General features: G+C 57.5%; 1 protein-coding gene across 1 annotated transcript in view; it reads left to right on the plus strand.

Moving 5' to 3' along the window:
* PLXND1 (plexin D1) overlaps window positions 1-16,207 on the plus strand; it is a 58,588-nt gene that overhangs the window by 24,038 nt on the left and 18,343 nt on the right. Inside the window, 14 exon segments of the mRNA XM_047744061.1 lie at window positions 32-209; window positions 328-436; window positions 872-974; window positions 7,354-7,455; window positions 9,990-10,079; window positions 10,302-10,395; window positions 11,361-11,515; window positions 12,327-12,478; window positions 13,343-13,442; window positions 13,536-13,675; window positions 14,479-14,646; window positions 14,731-14,821; window positions 15,008-15,271; window positions 15,366-15,515. Of these exon segments, the coding sequence (XP_047600017.1) occupies window positions 32-209; window positions 328-436; window positions 872-974; window positions 7,354-7,455; window positions 9,990-10,079; window positions 10,302-10,395; window positions 11,361-11,515; window positions 12,327-12,478; window positions 13,343-13,442; window positions 13,536-13,675; window positions 14,479-14,646; window positions 14,731-14,821; window positions 15,008-15,271; window positions 15,366-15,515 (1,896 nt within the window).

Consider the following 16,207-nt stretch of genomic DNA (forward strand, 5'->3'; position numbering starts at 1 on the left):
ACTTCCCTTGCTGAGGGGCCCTGGCCCCTAGGGCATGATCCTGCAGATCTCAGGTAGCCTGCCCAGCCTCAGCGGCATGGAGATGGCCTGTGACTATGGCAACGACATCCACACCGTGGCCCGGGTCCCAGGCCCTGCCTTTGGCCACCAGATCGCCTACTGCAACCTCCTGCCGAGGGCCCAGTTCCCGTCGTTCCCGCCCCAGCAGGGTAAGCACCTTGCTCACTGGGCGGTGTCTTGACGGCATAGCCTGTGAGGTTGGTGGAGACCCCAGACCCCTTTGTCCTCTCCCTGGTCCCCCTGGTCCATTTCCCCGGTCCATTCTAGATCACGTGATTGTTGAGATGTCTGTGAGGGTCAACGGGCGGCATATCGTCAGAGCCAATTTCACCATCTACGACTGCGGCCGCGTTGGACAAGTGTATCCCCACGCTGCGTGAGTGGGTCAGGCGCGTGCCCCTGGGCAGTAGGCAGGGGCACGGGGTCGGGGGGGGCGTTCTCCGCTATCAGGGAGACCCTTGGAAGAAAAATGGTGGTGTCCTGGAGGCAGATAGGATCCTCACTTCTTTACTTGTCAGCTCATTTACCACCTGCAAACCCTCGCCTGGCTTCCGTGGGCACTCAGGCTGCCTGGGCAGAGAGAAGGGCTTTCACCACACTTACTTTCATCTCCTAAAGGCCCTGCTTGTCTCTTTGCTCCTTGCATACCTCTTGCAGCGGGGAGCTCACTATCTTAGAGTGCCTAGGCCCTTGATGATGCAGAAGACCTTTCCCTTTTGCATTGGGATCTGCCTCTTGGGTCCCAGTTCCCAGGGGCAGGGGTGAAGTGAGGGTGGGGAGCTGAGTGTGTGAGGGGTCCCTTGTCTTCCAGCTGCACCAGCTGCCTGTCAGCACAGTGGCCTTGTTTCTGGTGCACCCAGCAGCATGCCTGTGTCTCCAACCAGTCACGGTGTGAGGCCTCACCAAATCCCACGGTAAGTCAGGCCTGAGGGGGATCCCCCCTGCCTCTTTCATTACCATTTTTTTTTTCTAATATGTTGAGAACATTTCCACGTCATTAAATTTTCTTCCTGGCACTAGATCTAACAGCTGTGCTGGGTTCATCACATAACAGCACATTTAACCAATCCCCTATTGTTGGATATACGGATCGCTTCCCGTTTCTTCTTGTGTTCTAAAATAGCCCAGGCGTGGTGTGTGTCCTTGATTAATCCCTGGAGGCCAGTTCTAGAAATGGCACTTCGGGGGAGAAAGTGTGGCCATGATGTTTTTACACCTTTAACTCAACTGCCTCCAGAAAGTCTGAGTCTGGTTAAACTTCCACCTGGAGTAGGAGGGTCCCTTTCTGTACATTTTGCTGATACTGGCTAGTTTGTTTTTGTTTTTGTTTTTTAAGATTTTATGTATTTGTGGGGCACCTGGGTGGCTCAGTGGGTTAAAGCCTCTGCCTTCAGCTCAGGTCATGATCTCAGGGTCCTGGGATCGAGCCCCGCATCGGGCTCTCTGCTTAGCAGGGAGCCTGCTTCCCCTTCCTCTCTCTCTGCCTGCCTCTCTGCCTACTTGTGATCTCTGTCAAATAAAGAAATAAAATCTTTTAAAAAATATATTTAAAAAAGTATTTATTTGCGAGAACAAGAGAGAAAGAGCATGAGTTGGGGGGTAGAGGGAGAGGGACAAGTAGACTCCTTGCTGAGCAGGGAGCCCAACATGGGCTCGATTCCAGGACCCCGAAGATCATGACCTGAGTGAAAGGCAGATGCTTCACTGACTGAGCCACCCAGGCGCCCCAGGACTGGCTAGTTTTAAATTTCACCTGTAACATTTTCAACAACCCTGTGGGATCAAGGCAGCTGTCCCCGAGGCCAGGAAGTACCAGATTGGGACCTCGAATCCAAGCTCTTCTGGCTTGGAGCCCATGTTCTCCTATCTTCCCCAGGTCAGGAATTGGGCTGAAAGGCCCTCACCTTGGTCTCCCCATGGGTGCTGGGGACCCGAGGGCTGGTGATTCCTTGGGAAGAGAAGGTGAGCTGGCTTCAGGAACCACATGCTTCCAGGTCCAATTGCTTCTGCCGGTCCCTTGAGCCCTGCAGCTGGCCAGGATCCAGGCCCTCCTGGGTGTTCTGGAGTGGCTCGATTGAATCAGTTGCACCGGGGTGGGCCTGGTGGGGAGAGTTGGGGGACGGGGCAAAATACAAATGAAAATGCTGCGTAACTCGTGGCTGGTTGGTTTCTGCGGTGTTTATTCACACGGTGGCCTCCTGCCTTTGCCCAAAAAACCTCTAAGGCCACCCCAGCCTCTGGCCAGGGATGACCAAATGGGATTCCCGAGGCTTTGGCTGGGACCGTCGTGCTCAGCCAGGTGGGATGGCTAGACTGGTTCCAGGGTTCTGAGACCACAGCTCATGCCCTCTTTGACCTCTGTCTTGTATGAGAGCTGTGAGGGGTCAGGTTAAGGCACTGAGTCCCTGCCTGAGGCTCCTCTCACCCCATTTTCCAGATGGTGCAACCGAAGTAGCCAGTATGGTCTTGGGGGTCCTGGTTCCTATAGGAGGAGGTCACCCCGGGCATGACTCCCAGGGAAGCAGCCCCAGTCCCCAGAGCATCTAAAGCCCCAACCTCTTGACTCTGGGCTCAGAGAAGCTTATCACAAATCCTCCAAGCAGGTGCAGAGATCAGTGTGCAGGTGCAAGGGGTGGGTGCTCCATGGCCCACACCTGGAATCCTCTGGTCTCTGCACCTCCTGCCTGAGCCTCAAAACTGCTTTGCAGAGGGACGCCTGGGTGGCTCAGTGGATTAAGCCGCTGCCTTCGGCTCAGGTCATGATCTCAGTGTCCTGGGATCGAGCCCCGCATCGGGCTCTTTGCTCAGCAGGGAGCCTGCTTCTCTCTCTCTCTCTCTGTCTGACTCTCTGCCTACTTGTGATCTCTCTCTCTCTGTCAAATAAATAAATAAAATCTTTAAAAAAAAAAAAAAACTGCTTTGCAGAAGAGTCACCAGGAGTTTAACTCAAAGGACTGACACAGTAACATGGGCCTTCTGGCACTGGGGGAGAGCTCCAGGGGTGTCCATGTGGCCAAACCATAGGGGAGGCCCCCAGGCCTCTTCAGTGAACGCTAGGTTTCCGGTCCCGGCCAACTGGGACTCCTGTCTCGTTTGGGGTCCGCATTTCCCCAGCCTCCAGCCAGGGCTCGGTACAGAGCAGGGACTCAGTGAATGAGAACATACAGCATATGCATTGGCAGCCGGAGTCCTGTGCTCTAACCTACAGGAGTGGTGGGGTGAGGAGGACCCCACCTTAGCACGGTCCATTCAGCATTGATCGGGCACCCTTTGTATGCCTGAATCTGCACGAGGCAGTGGGCAGGACCCAGTTAGACATAGTTCTGCTCTCCCTATCATGAGTCAAGAGCCCAAGGTGTATGTTGTGGCTGTGTGATCCTGGGCAAGCTACTGAACCTCTCTGTGCCTTTTTCCCCATCACCTATTTTGCTTGCTATAAAGTTGTCCATTTTACTTCTTTAAAATGGCCCTCCTTCGCTGTGCTGGGAAACTGGAACTGCACCTGGGAGTACATTTAGCTCCATGTGTGGATCATTGTAGGTACTAAAAGGCCCCTGTGCTGCCTAGGGGCTGGTGGCCGCTTTACTGGGTGGGCCAGGGAGCCCTTCTCTGGGAAAGGGACCTTTGTGCAGGGTCCTGACAGATGCATAGGAGCTCGCCAGCCTGGGGATGTTTCTGCAGCAGCATCTTGTAAACCGCCCCCCCTCGCCCCAGGTCTGCTGATCTGGGGGTCAGGAACTGGGGTGGGGAGCACAGAGAGGGCCTGTCTTAGAGCATTATGATAATCTAGGAAGAGAAGAGGCAGCCCCTCCCCAGGCCTGCAGAAGGCTCTGATACTGAAGTTGGCACTTAATTACATCTCAGCCATGCGGGCGCCATGCTTCTGGTCAGGTGGTGGGCTGGGAGGTTTGCACATCTGTCTGCGCCCCTCAAGCGCTGGGAGGAGACAGTAGGGCTTGCGCTAGGCCAGGGAGGTGTCCCTGGGGAGCTGCCAGGGGCTGAGTCTCCTGTTATTTTCCCATTCCCTAGTGGGCACCAGAAGGAAAAGTGGAGGGGAGAAGAGGTGGGAGGCCAGGCCCCTTCGATGGCGTAGCTGCATCTGTGAACCCGAACTTCATTAGGAGCCAGTGAGGAGAGTGGTTTGGTAGGGACAGGGGAGAGCTTGGGCTGTGAAGGTACAGAAAGGTAGGAAGGGACCCTGTGAGGTAGATTCAAGGCCCCTGGGCCAGCTGTGTATTGGGACACCAGTTCTTGACCCTTGAGCCTGGGAGAGACGGCAAGAGAGTCTGTGAGGGGGCGCCTGGGTGGCTCAGGGGGTTTAAGCCTCTGCCTTCGGCTCTGGTCATGATCCCAGGGTCCTGGGATCGAGCCCCGCATCGGGCTCTCTGCTCAGCAGGGAACCTGCTTCCTCCTCTCTCTCTGCCTGCCTCTCTGCCTACTTGTGATCTCTGTCTGTCAAATAAATAAATAAAATATTTAAAAAAAAAAAGAGAGAGTCTGTGAGTCCCATTGTGGGGATAGGTGAGACCCTCTGTGAACCAGCACATGCTGGGCTCCCATCAGGGTTGGTGGTGCCTCCCAGCACTGCCGACCGAGCCTCTGTCCTTGTTCCTGGTATCCCACCTTCTCAGCTCTGCTAGAGTGCGGGTAGTTAGCTTTGGTTTCCTGAACTTGCAGGCTGTGCCCCGTGTGGCACTCCAGCAAAGGGGAGAAGCCACCCAGCCTCTTTTTGATGTGTCCATGGCCTGGCCTGGAATGGGACAGGGAGGCCCCTGTCCTTTGGTTGCATGTGAGGAAACCCTAGTTCAAACTGGCCTTGCCCCAACAGAATTAATTAACTTGTGAGTGTTAAGTCTGGGGGTTGCATCACCTTCAGGTACAGCTGGATCCAGGGGTTCCCACCACGTTGTCGGGGCTCTCTGCCCCTCTGGGTGGGCTCCATGCTCAGGCAGCCCTCTCCTCTTGGTAGCCAAGTCAGCCTCAGCAGCTCCAGGCAGGCTCCTGATTTCCTGGCAGCCCCAGAAAACAAAAAGAGCTTCTTTCTCTTATTGGTTCTACAGGAGTCCCGCAGCTGACTTTCACTGGCTGAACTAGGGTCACTTATGCTCTCTGAACCAATTGCTGAGGCCAGGGCAGGCCCGGGACACCCGCCTATCCCTGGGGCTGAGGAGTAGATTCAGTCTTCCCAAACCGCAAGCCTGTGGGGGAAGTTCCCCAAAAGCCAAGCTAGGCTTGGAGACAGATGGCTGGAGGCTAGTAGCAGACGCTCCAGCTGGCCCCATGGAGGGTTAGCCAACTCAGGGGGCGGGGTGGGGAGGAGGTACCGAAGGAGGGCAAAGGTGTGCCAGGACCCTTAGTCTTGATTCCACTCCAGAGAATGGTTACAAACATCGAAGTGGCCATGGGATCATAAATAGGGATCAAGGAGAATGGGAGGCCCTTGGGGGGTAGTCCCATGACATTCCCTCTGGGGAGCCTCCTCTGGAAGCTGCCGCCTCTGACCTTCACTCCCCAGCCCCTCCTGTCAGCCACTGACCCACTGGTGGGGTGGAGCCGGGAGGACAGAGCACAGAGCCCCCAGCCAGTTGCAAGGCAGAGCTGTCAGCGGCCATGTAGACTGATTGCAAACATGTGGGTTCCGTTCTGTGAAATTCCATGGGGTTTACATACGAGACTTTGCCAGACAGCAGCTCGGAGGGACAGAGGTTTGTGTGCACTCACACTGAGCTGGACACAAGCTCCTCCCTCCCGGCCCTCCAGAACCATCGCCCAGGAGGCCTCGCCCTGGCCTGGCCATGCTGCTGTTTCAGCCAAGGCCTCTGCGGTCTGCACTAGGCGCCACTCCTGAGGAAACAGACCAGTCCGGGCGAGGCTTCTGGCCTGGTGGTCAGCAAACAATTGGGACAACCAGGTGGGCTCTGGTGCTGCCCATTCCATAAAATGGGTGCGATGATTGTGCCTACCTCATGGGGCTGTTGGGAGTTAGGATTTGGTGAGTTAATACAGTGTGGAGTGCTCAGAACAGGCCAGGAGCACAGTGAGGGCTGTGTGAGCTCATGGCTACCACTGATAATGACATGGTGAGCACCCATTGACCTTGAGGTTCAGTGGGATCCTGGGTCCCTAGGGTGCCCTTTAAGGAGCTCCCTGTCCGATTAACAATAGGGAGAAAAGACCCGCCGGGGAGGCCTCTCAAGTCTATCCCCAGAAGCTGTTGCCCTGGTTGGGTGACCCCAAGGTGGACACACGTGGATCATGGTGTCCCCAAATCTGTCCCCAACCAGACTTGGGCAGGAAGAAGGCAGAGCAGGAAGCCCTCTGGGCTGGAGAGTGGTTAGGCCTTGGTGCAATGTGGCTGCTGCTGGGTCCTCGGTCTTCCTCTCAGGCTCTTGGCGGTCGGGCTTGGAGTGTGAGGAGGCAGGACACAGCCCACGGGGGCCCCCAGGTCAGGAGAGCCTAGTTCAGGGTGAGGGCTCCAGACTTAAAGCTCAGAGAGGTCACTAAGGCAGCAGAGTGGGCACAGCCCTGCCCCCTGGTCTCTGTCCCTCGCCCTAAGACTCAGGTTCAGGCCTGTTTCTGGCCTAGGAGGCAGCCAGTAGGAGTTCAAAGACCAGCTCTGCCCTTTGAACTCAGGTGTATCACCACCTGCCCTTCTTCCTTCCATCCCTTCCATTTTGGAGGTAGTCCCTGCTCTACCAGGCCTCAGTGGCTATACTGCCAACACTGGAATGCTGATGCCCAGGCCTGCCCTGAGACTCTGGGAGCCTGGCACCTCGGCCCAGAGGCGTGACTCTTGCCTGAGGCTATGGGGAGGGGTGTGGAACCTGGTGGCACCAGGGTCCTCAGAGCCCGTTTCCCACAGGCCATCCAGAAGCCTGGAGTTTCTTTTCTCTGACTCATTTAACATGTGTGAGCCTAGAAGCCGAGTCTTAGAGAGTGGGTGCAGTCCCTCATTTTATAGTCAGGAGAGATGAGGCTCAGAGATGGGAGGGGGGGCCAGCCCCGGAGCAGCCACGGGGGAACTGGTTCCTTCACTGGGCAGTTTATTTCATTGCTCTGTGCCTCAGTTTCCTCATCTGTAAAATGGGGTCAGTAAAGTCTCCTGCCCCTACGCTTGTCTTGAGGATCAAATGAGATGGTGTGTGGGAGGTGCCGAGCTCGTCACCCTCTAGGCTGTTGTGAGTTTATTCCTGGTGTTTCTCACCTCGCAGGCTGGCAGGCACATCTGCGGGGAGTCCTGTCCCTTCTGAAACGCTCCCTCGTCACCTTCTCCTCCTTGTGTTTTGACTGCAGAGCCCTCAGGACTGCCCCCAGATTTTGCCCTCAGCCCTGGTACCCGTACCTACAGGCAGCTCCCAGAGCATCCCAGTGCGTCTGGCCAATGCTGCCTTCCAGGTAGGTGGGGGCCGGGCCCGGGCTGGGTGGGAGGCTGGGGAGAACGCGTCCTGGATGGGGACCCACGCTCTGGGCCCTCCACCCACACTCTGGTTTTGTGTCTCTGAGTTTCCAGGTTCTGTCTGAGAAAGCCCCAGGGTGGTTGCAGGGGGTTGGAGGAATGAGAAGTGGGTGGTGAGGGCCCAGCCCAAGGGACGGCAGGCTGCTAACAGCTCCTGAGGAAAACGCTGGCCAGGACCCATTGTATGTGGAAATGCTTTGGTGGGGGACCCCCAGATTCCCCTACCCTCCAAAGCTCTCCCAGCAGAGCTGGGCCACAGCCCACAGGTGGACCTGGTCCTTGTCCGGCCCACCCCGCCCCAGGTTGAAATGTGGTTCTGGACACACTTCCTCAGTTCTGGCTGGCCTGTCTTGCCCGAAGAGTGGCCCTGTGTTGCCCCATTCCCCACTGTCCAAATGGGGAAAAGGAGACCTGGAAAGCGGAAGTAGATGTACATGACGTAGCGCTGGACTTGCACCCTAGCCCTGGACTCCTGAGACAGTGCTCTTTCCTGCCATCTGCCTTCCCCTCCCCACCCCCCACATGGGGAGGAGGAGATGCAGCTCCTTTCTGGGTCCCTCCTGGAAGAGTGTCTTGGGTGGGAAGCGTTGACGAGTTCTGGAAGTGTGCCAGCCATCCCTCTCCCCAGCTCCTGGGGAGTCACCATCTGTTGCTTCCAAGGGGGAGCGGAGGCCTGTGACAGCTGTCACACATGGGGGCCACGTGCTGGGCATCTGGGACGTGTCAGGCAGCCTCGTGGCTGGGGCCAGAGCTCTGTGGGGGGCAGGCACCCTCTGACTCCACCGTGCCACATTTGGGACAAGAAGGGGCCTGGGCTGGTATGGAGGACAGTGCTACTCCCTGGGGTTATGGGAGCCCAGCAGGGGGAGGCCCAAGCCCTGGGTTTGGATCCTGGCTGCCGCTTCCCAGCCAGGGATCCTGGGGGACATGTGTCTACCCTCAGTGTGCCTGAGTGATCCCGGCACTCCTGGCCCTAGGCCTGCTTCTAGAACATGAGGGGCAGGGTAGAGGCAGGCAGAGCCCCCTGCCTGGGCTCTGCAGCAGGCCTATTTGCTGGGCCTACCCCTTAGGGAGCCCCAAGACAGTTTGGGCTTGCTGTCCCAACTGGCTAAGACCTGGGTTCAGAGACTCAAGAGGACAGACCCCACCACCACCACCAACTGCCAAGCTCAGCATGGGCAGATGAGCTCAACAGCCACCTTCCTGTGAATGGGGAGACCGGGCCGGTGGTGAGGTGAGGTAGGGGGTTGTTGACCTGTGTTCTCCTCAGGGTGTCACATCGGCTAACAACAGGGATGTAAACAGGAAGTCCTGCCACGAGGCTGGCTGAACATGCTTGGAATCTGGGTTTGTTCAGTCAGCAAATATTCATCAATACTATTTCCTGGAGGCCTGTGCTGGACAAGATGAGGCTGGGGGGGTGGGCCCTGTTTAGTTAGTCAACAAACATGTATGGAGCACCTCCTGCATACTAAGAGCCCGCATATGTTAGTCACTGACAGTGTGCAACCTGCTAAAGATACATCAGCTCCTGTTTCCCCAGCAACCCTACAGATCAGGGAAGCCTGTTTCTATTGCCAAGTTTAGAGGACCAAGGCTCAGAGAGGAGGACCACTAGCATAGGGGTGCACACCTAGGAAGTAGCAAAGTGTGGGATTCAAACCGATGGAACCTGAGCTCACTTGCTGACCTCCACTGACCCGTGAAGGTGTCACAGGGGCTGAGACCCAGCCCCAACCCTCCCCAGGGTGCAGGGAGACCAGTGTAAACAGAACCTGGGCAGGGGGATAAGGGTGGTCCTCAGCATACACGGTGGAGGCAGGCTTTAGGAACTTCTCAGAGTCCCAATAGGCACCCAACCCCCTGCCAAATGAATGAATGATCAAATGAGGGGCGCCCACCTGATTTAAGGGGAGGGACTGGGAAATCTTTGGAATATGGGGCATTTGAACTGCATTCTGAAGGCTGTGTTGTTGCGCTGGGTGGGTAAAGGGGAGACAAGTTATTTGGGTGGTAGGAATGGACAGGGCAAAGGCCCGGGGGCAGGGCAGCCTGTGCCATGTCAAAAAGCATCCTGCCATGGCTTGGGCATCAGCCTGTGGGAGAGAGGAGGGGGTGTTTTAAGGTTCAAAGAGCAGGTGGAGTCTCCCTGGAGTGAACCTTGAATGCCGGCCATGCTGAAGAGTCAGGACTTTATGAGCTGAGTAAAAGGCCTTTGGTTTAGGCCATTGGGGGATGCTGGTGAGGTTTTTAATGGCATGGAGAGCTCAAAGCCAACGTTCTAGGTGTTCATGTACTCCTTGTCTCCCTTAAACATTGGACATGAAGATCAGGAAGGACATCTGTGGCAGGGAGGGGCCTGGGAGTAGGACTCAGCCCACTCCTCAGGGCAGTAGGCCATGACGTGCTACTGATGGAGGCAGAGGGTAATGAGTGCTGATCCCACACTCCTCGGCGACCCCATGTCTTCCAGGGCGCAGCCCTAGAATGTAGCTTCGGACCAGAGGAGATCTTTGAAGCCATGTGGGTGAATGAATCCACTGTACACTGCAACCAAGTGGTGGTGAGTGGTATGGCTCGGGTGGGGGTGGGGTAGGGGTGTGGGGGGAGGCCTGCACAAATCCGGATGCTGTCTCCTTCCTTCCCACCTTATTCCTTTCCTCTTTTTGATCCCCCCCATCCTCAACATCCCTGCCCTGTCCTCTCTCCAGGACATCCATCCCCTCCCCCAGCAGAGACCTAGATGCCACTCATGCCCCTCATGCTCTTTCTTGTCCTTTGGCAGCTGCACACGACCCAGAAGAGCCAGGTGTTTCCACTCAGCCTCCAGCTAAAGGGGCAGCCAGCCCGATACTTGGACAGCCCTGCCCCCATGACAGGTGGGGGCCCCCATCTACCCCATGTGGCCACAGGGGATTCAGTCTTAATGGGTGGGGCTCTCCCTTGGGGGACTCAGCGAGTGCTCACTGCAAAGTCACAGATGTCCTGTCCTGTCCTTCCCTAACACACAGGTTCTCAGAACCGAACCTTGCCCATCCCATTTGTACTTGGTCACTGGCTCGTATTCATTCGCTGGGCAGCTCCTCTGGGCCAGGCATCTCTGTGCTAACGGCTGTGCAGCTGCGGGCCCCTGCTTAGCCGTCACTCTCTGAGCCTCATTGTCCCCATGGGACATGAGGCACAGACCCGTTCACGGAAGGCTTGGTGAGGATTTGCTGAGATGATGCACACAGATCTTACATTCATGTCTTGGACATAACACCCCCGGATTGTGGCCAGTGTCCTTGCTGTTCCTACATGGACTGAACAGATTCCCCAAGAACCTGTCCATGGGGACCCTCGGCCACCCCTGATGGACATGGGGGCCCTCATCCCCATCATGAAGACCCCAGAGAGACCCCAGCACCAGCCTGAATACCCAAGGCCCTGGAGAACTCTTCCTGTGCTCCCTCTTGGGCCCCTCCGAGTGTCTGAGCCCCTGGCGCCCACAGAGCCCACGTTGCTCAGTGGTGGGTGAAAAGTCCCACTCAGGCCTGGGTGTGAATCCAGGCCCTGCCACTCACGGGCTGGGGGACCTTGGGCAAGTCGCTTCTCCCCTCCGACCGTCAGTCTCTTATCTGTCCAATGAGGCTAGTAAAGAGCTCCCCGCTGACTGAATCGTGGTGAGGACGGATTTTAATGAGGCTGTGGCTGCACTGTGCTGAGTGCAGGCCCTGGAGGGTTTGGAGGACAAGGACTCACCTCTGGCGGGGGTGGGGGGACATCCCTGCGAGAGGGAAGGTGCAGAGGGCACTGTGGTCATAGGGCAGGGGCCTGACCCATGCTGCCTCCTTGTCTCTCCCAGTGGAGGTCTATAACTGCGCCATGGGCAGCCCCGACTGTTCTCAGTGCCTGGGTCGGGAGGACCTGGGACATCTGTGCGTGTGGAGTGACGGCTGCCGCCTACGGGGGCCCCTGCAGCCCCTGCCTGGCACCTGCCCTGCCCCTGAGATCCGTGCGGTAAGTAAACCACCCCCCCCAGCCGTGGGGGCCCGTCGTGCCCACGTGCCTGCCTGTGTGACATACACGGCTGCTTGCTTGGGCCTTCAGACCCGTGGCTCCTGTGCTTCACGTGGCCAGGCGTGCAGAGTGACCTCCTGAGCACTGCTGGGGGCTGGGCCCCCTCCGTGCCATAGACACAGCCGTGAACACAACACACAGCACCCTCGACCCGGAGCTCATGGTGTCATCGGGGAGCAGGGTGGGCAGTAATAAGTAAGGAAGTCAATAACTTTTATATATAGAAGATAGTGCTGTGGATAAAAACAGAGTAAAGGGGGGAGGCTGGGATAGCAGAGACGTTGGGGCTTGCATATAGTTTTTATAGTGAGGTCAGGGAAACCTTGCCGATAGGGTGGTAATAACCACTGAGCCTCAGTTTTAGGGAAGAAAGTCTTAGGTCAGGATTGTCACGGACTTAGCCTGCGTCAGGTGCCCCGCTCTGGCTAGGATGCAGGATCCTGTGGTCAGACATCTGGGAGCAGACCTCATTGTCCCCAGGAGACCCCCCCACCCCACCCAAGTATCCTTGACTTTGTGCACACACACTCTCATCCCCACACCCATGTGGGCTCAGTAACCCACGCGCACACCCTCCCTGGCAGTCCCAGGGACCTGTCAAGTGAATGGTGGTCCTAGTCCTCTTAGAACCAGAACCTTCTCCTGAGCAGCAGGTGGGCGTGGTCCTGCCTCCCCCTGGGCAGTAGTGGGGGAGGGGAAGGCTGCTGGTGTCCCATCCTCAGAACTTCAGCCATCCTCTGTCACCTGGCAGATCGAGCCCCTGAGTGGCCCCTTGGACGGCGGGACCCTGTTGACCATCCGAGGCAGGAACCTAGGCCGGCGGCTTAGCGACGTGGCCCATGGCGTGTGGATTGGCAGCGTGGCCTGTGAGCCCCTGGCTGACAGATATACGGTGTCCGAGGAGTGAGTAGAGGGCAGTCCCCAGGGTGGTTCTGAATGACCTCTAGCAACCCGCCCCCAGCAGTGCCGGCCACAGCTCTGCCCTCCCCTCTCCCCTCGGCCATCCCACCCTCCTCCGCAGCCTGCAGCTCCCCAGAAATGGCCCACCGCCATTTGGACCTTGCTCAAGCTGTTCCCCCTCCCTGTGCATCCTGCCCTTTTCTGCTCTGGCCACTGGTCTTTACCCTTCAGGTTCCCATTTCAGTGCCTGCTGCTCTGGGAAGCCCTCCCAGGTGCCCCTAGACCAGCTCCCCTTCCATAGAAGCCTTACACTCATAAAAAACAAAACCACAAAAACCTTGCAATTAACAAAGCATGGGGCTGCCCGTGTGGTACAAAGGTCTGGGCCTGCAGCTGTGGGTCAGCCCAGAGGGGCTCTAGAAAAGCAGGGACTAAGCTGGATTTCCTTTTGGGGGGACTGTAAGACCAGCTTGCAGAAAGACCATCAGTCTCCCAGCCTAGCCAATTTTCTCATGGTTGGAGAGCATTTGGGTCCAAGGAGACTGTCTTACCTAGCCCCTTTTTTATAGGGTTGCAGAACTGTGGGAGAATCCTGGGGAAGAGCCTAGCATCAGGGTGACACTGGGGGGTTTCAGAGTGGCTGTTTGCCACGTGACAGGGAATGGTTTCAGTATTTTGATGTGGGTAATGCCTTTGGGTGTCCTGGCCACGTGGCTGCCCCCGCTGTGAGTGTCAGGGCTGATAGCTGAGGGCAAATGTGCGGCGCTCCCACACCGTCAGGGTGTACTGGGAGACATTATTCAAGGGAGGAAACCCAGCCCCTGAGATCCTCGGGCTGCTCTGCTGACCAAAGCTGCCTCCCCCCAGGATTGTGTGTGCCACAGGGCCAGCGCCAGGGGCATTCTCAGACGTGGTAACAGTGAATGCCTCCAAGGAGGGAAAGTCCCGGGAGCGCTTCTCCTATGTGGTAAGAGAGGCCATGTCCACCTTCCCGCCCACCCCACCAGGCACACACCTGGGGAATGGCCTGAGGCCTGACCACCTCTCTTCCTCCCCACAGCTGCCCCTGGTCCAGTTCCTGGAGCCTGACAAGGGCCCCAAGGCTGGGGGCACCAGGATCACAATCCACGGGAGCGACCTCCATGTGGGCTCTGAGCTCCAAGTCCTGGTGAATGACACAGAGCCCTGCACAGAGCTCGTGTAAGCCCCTGGGCTGGGCCACCCCTTCTAGCCCAGGGTAACTGGAAGGCTGGGGGGCTAGAGGGGTGGAAGGACATCCTTGCACCAAGGATCACTTGAGTTTCCACTGGCTGTGTCCCCTTGGCCAAGCCCCTCTCCCTCTCTGAGCCTCAGTTTCCTCATCTGGTAAGAACAGTAGTTATGAGTAATACTCTGGCATACAGTAGGCACCTCATAAGTGACAGCTGCAGTGAGAATGGTGATGATTGTACACATTCTCAGATCTTCTGATGTGTCTGCCAGCAGGGGTGTGGTCCATAACCTCTTGGTGAAAGCCTCTGTCTTTATCATGCACTTACTGCATACCAGGCCCCAAGGATGGGCATTGCTGTGGCTACCAAGAAGAGTGCAGTACAGTCACAGCAGGGGAAAGCAGATATTCCCACAGGAAATAGAAACATCTGAGATGGGGAGAAAAATCAGTGCTTTCAGAATCACTCCACAGCAGGGATGACCATTGAGAGAGGAACACTGGGAAGTCTTCTTGGGTGATGTGGGATGGGGCAGAAAACTGGGAAGGACAGGCACGGTTTGAGGAGAAGGGAGGATGTTGAAGGTGGGGAGCACAGACCAAGCAAAGTGTGGTGGTGGAAATATGGAAACAACAGGTTTCTGTGCAAGGGGCCAGAAGCCCAGGCTGGGGCCCTGTTGAGGAGGCCTGGAACCCAGGCCAAGTGCACAGGCTCCTGCCCCGGGCGATGGGACAGGCAGGAGTGACCCTGGGGGAGGTGGGGCCGTGCTGACGATGGCACTGCCTTCCGCAGGCGCACGGACACCAGCATCACCTGCACAGTGCCCGAGGGCACCCTGCCGGCCCCTGTGTCTGTGTGTGTGCGCTTCGAGCACCGGGGCTGCGTGCGCAGCAACCTCACCTTCCACTATATGCAGAACCCCGTCATCACGGCCATCAGTCCCCGTCGCAGCCCTGTCAGGTGAGACCGCAGACCTGCCCCACCCCAGGCTGAGCCTGCTCTCTGGACCTGCAGGGGGTCTGACAGGCTTGCCATCTCCCGCAGTGGCGGCAGGACCATCACCGTGGCTGGCGAGCGTTTCCACATGGTGCAGAATGTGTCCATGGCTGTGCACCACATTGGCCGGGAGCCCACGGTGAGGGGGCACAGGGCCAAGGCGGGTGGGGAACAGCCTGTGGCCCTGACTGCCCAGGCCTCACTCTGCTGCCTCTCCCTTGCCTCTGTCTCTTTCTCTCTCTCTTCCCAAACCTCCATCATTTCTCTCCATTTCTCCATGTCTGTCTGCCTGTCCCACACATTGACCCTGGCCCTCCCCTGCCAGCTCTGCAAGGTTCTCAACTCCACCCTCATCACCTGCCCATCCCCGGGGGCCCTGAGCAATGCATCTGCCCCCGTGGACTTCTTCATCAATGGGCGGGCGTACGCTGATGAGGTGGCCGTGGCCGAGGAGCTGCTGGACCCCGAGGAGGCGCGGCGGGGCGGCAGGTTCCGCCTCGACTACCTCCCTGACCCTCAGTTCTCCACGGCCAAGAGGGAGAAGTGGATCAAGCACCACCCCGGGGAGCCGCTCACCCTGGTTATCCATGTGAGTGCCCAGGGGTGCGGGGGGGCGGGGGAGGACATGGCGGGGCCGGGCTCCGCCACGGCCCTTGGTGAGCACCCCCGCTCTGTTCCCGCAGAAGGAGCAGGACAGCCTGGGGCTCCAGAGCCACGAGTACCGGATCAAGATAGGCCAAGTGGCCTGTGACATCCAGATCGTCTCGGACAGAGTCATCCACTGCTCTGTCAACGAGTCCCTGGGCACAGCCGAGGGCCAGTTGCCCATCACGGTGAGTGAACAGGGCGCCCCAGGTGGAGGTGGCCCTGGCCTCCAGCCCTGCCCCATCTGCTTGAGTGCCAACTCCTTCCCCACATGCCATGCTGGGGCCAAGCATTGTGCTCAGTGGATGAGGCAAGGGGAGCAAAGCAGAGCTTTACATCCCCGCTTGACAGAGGAGGCCCCAGCACTTAGGGACCTGCTCCAGGTCAGTGATGGGCCTGGGATAGGCCTGATGGGGCTGGACCTTCAGAGGCCATAAGAAGTTGTCCCTGTTTTTCAGAGTCCATAGTCTGAAAAACAATCAAGAGTTTTGAAGGGGCGGGGGGTGGGAGGTTGGGGGACCCAGGTGGTGGGTATTAAGGAGGGCACATATTGCATGGAGCACTGGGTGTGGTGCAAAAACAGTGAATTCTGTTCGCTGAAAAGAAATTTAAAAAAAAAAAGTAAAAAAAAAACGTTTTCCCTGTTTGACTTGATGCTCCCCCCGGAGTCTGGGCCTCCAGTCACCATGCAGAGTCACAGAGGGGAGGGAAACAGGAGGAGGGCAGAGAGGGCCCAGAAATGGGACCTTTTCTATGTTGTATCTGCTTGCATGCCTCCTGGGATGGGGAGCTCCCTCCCTCCCAGGCAGCTGGTGTTGCCCAGAATGGGCAAACTCTGACTAGAAAAACTCCCTTTCACCTGCACCCCAGTCCCAGTGAT

This window comes from Lutra lutra, chromosome 1 (assembly GCF_902655055.1).
Source record: "Lutra lutra chromosome 1, mLutLut1.2, whole genome shotgun sequence".
Classification (NCBI taxonomy): Eukaryota; Metazoa; Chordata; class Mammalia; order Carnivora; family Mustelidae; genus Lutra; species Lutra lutra.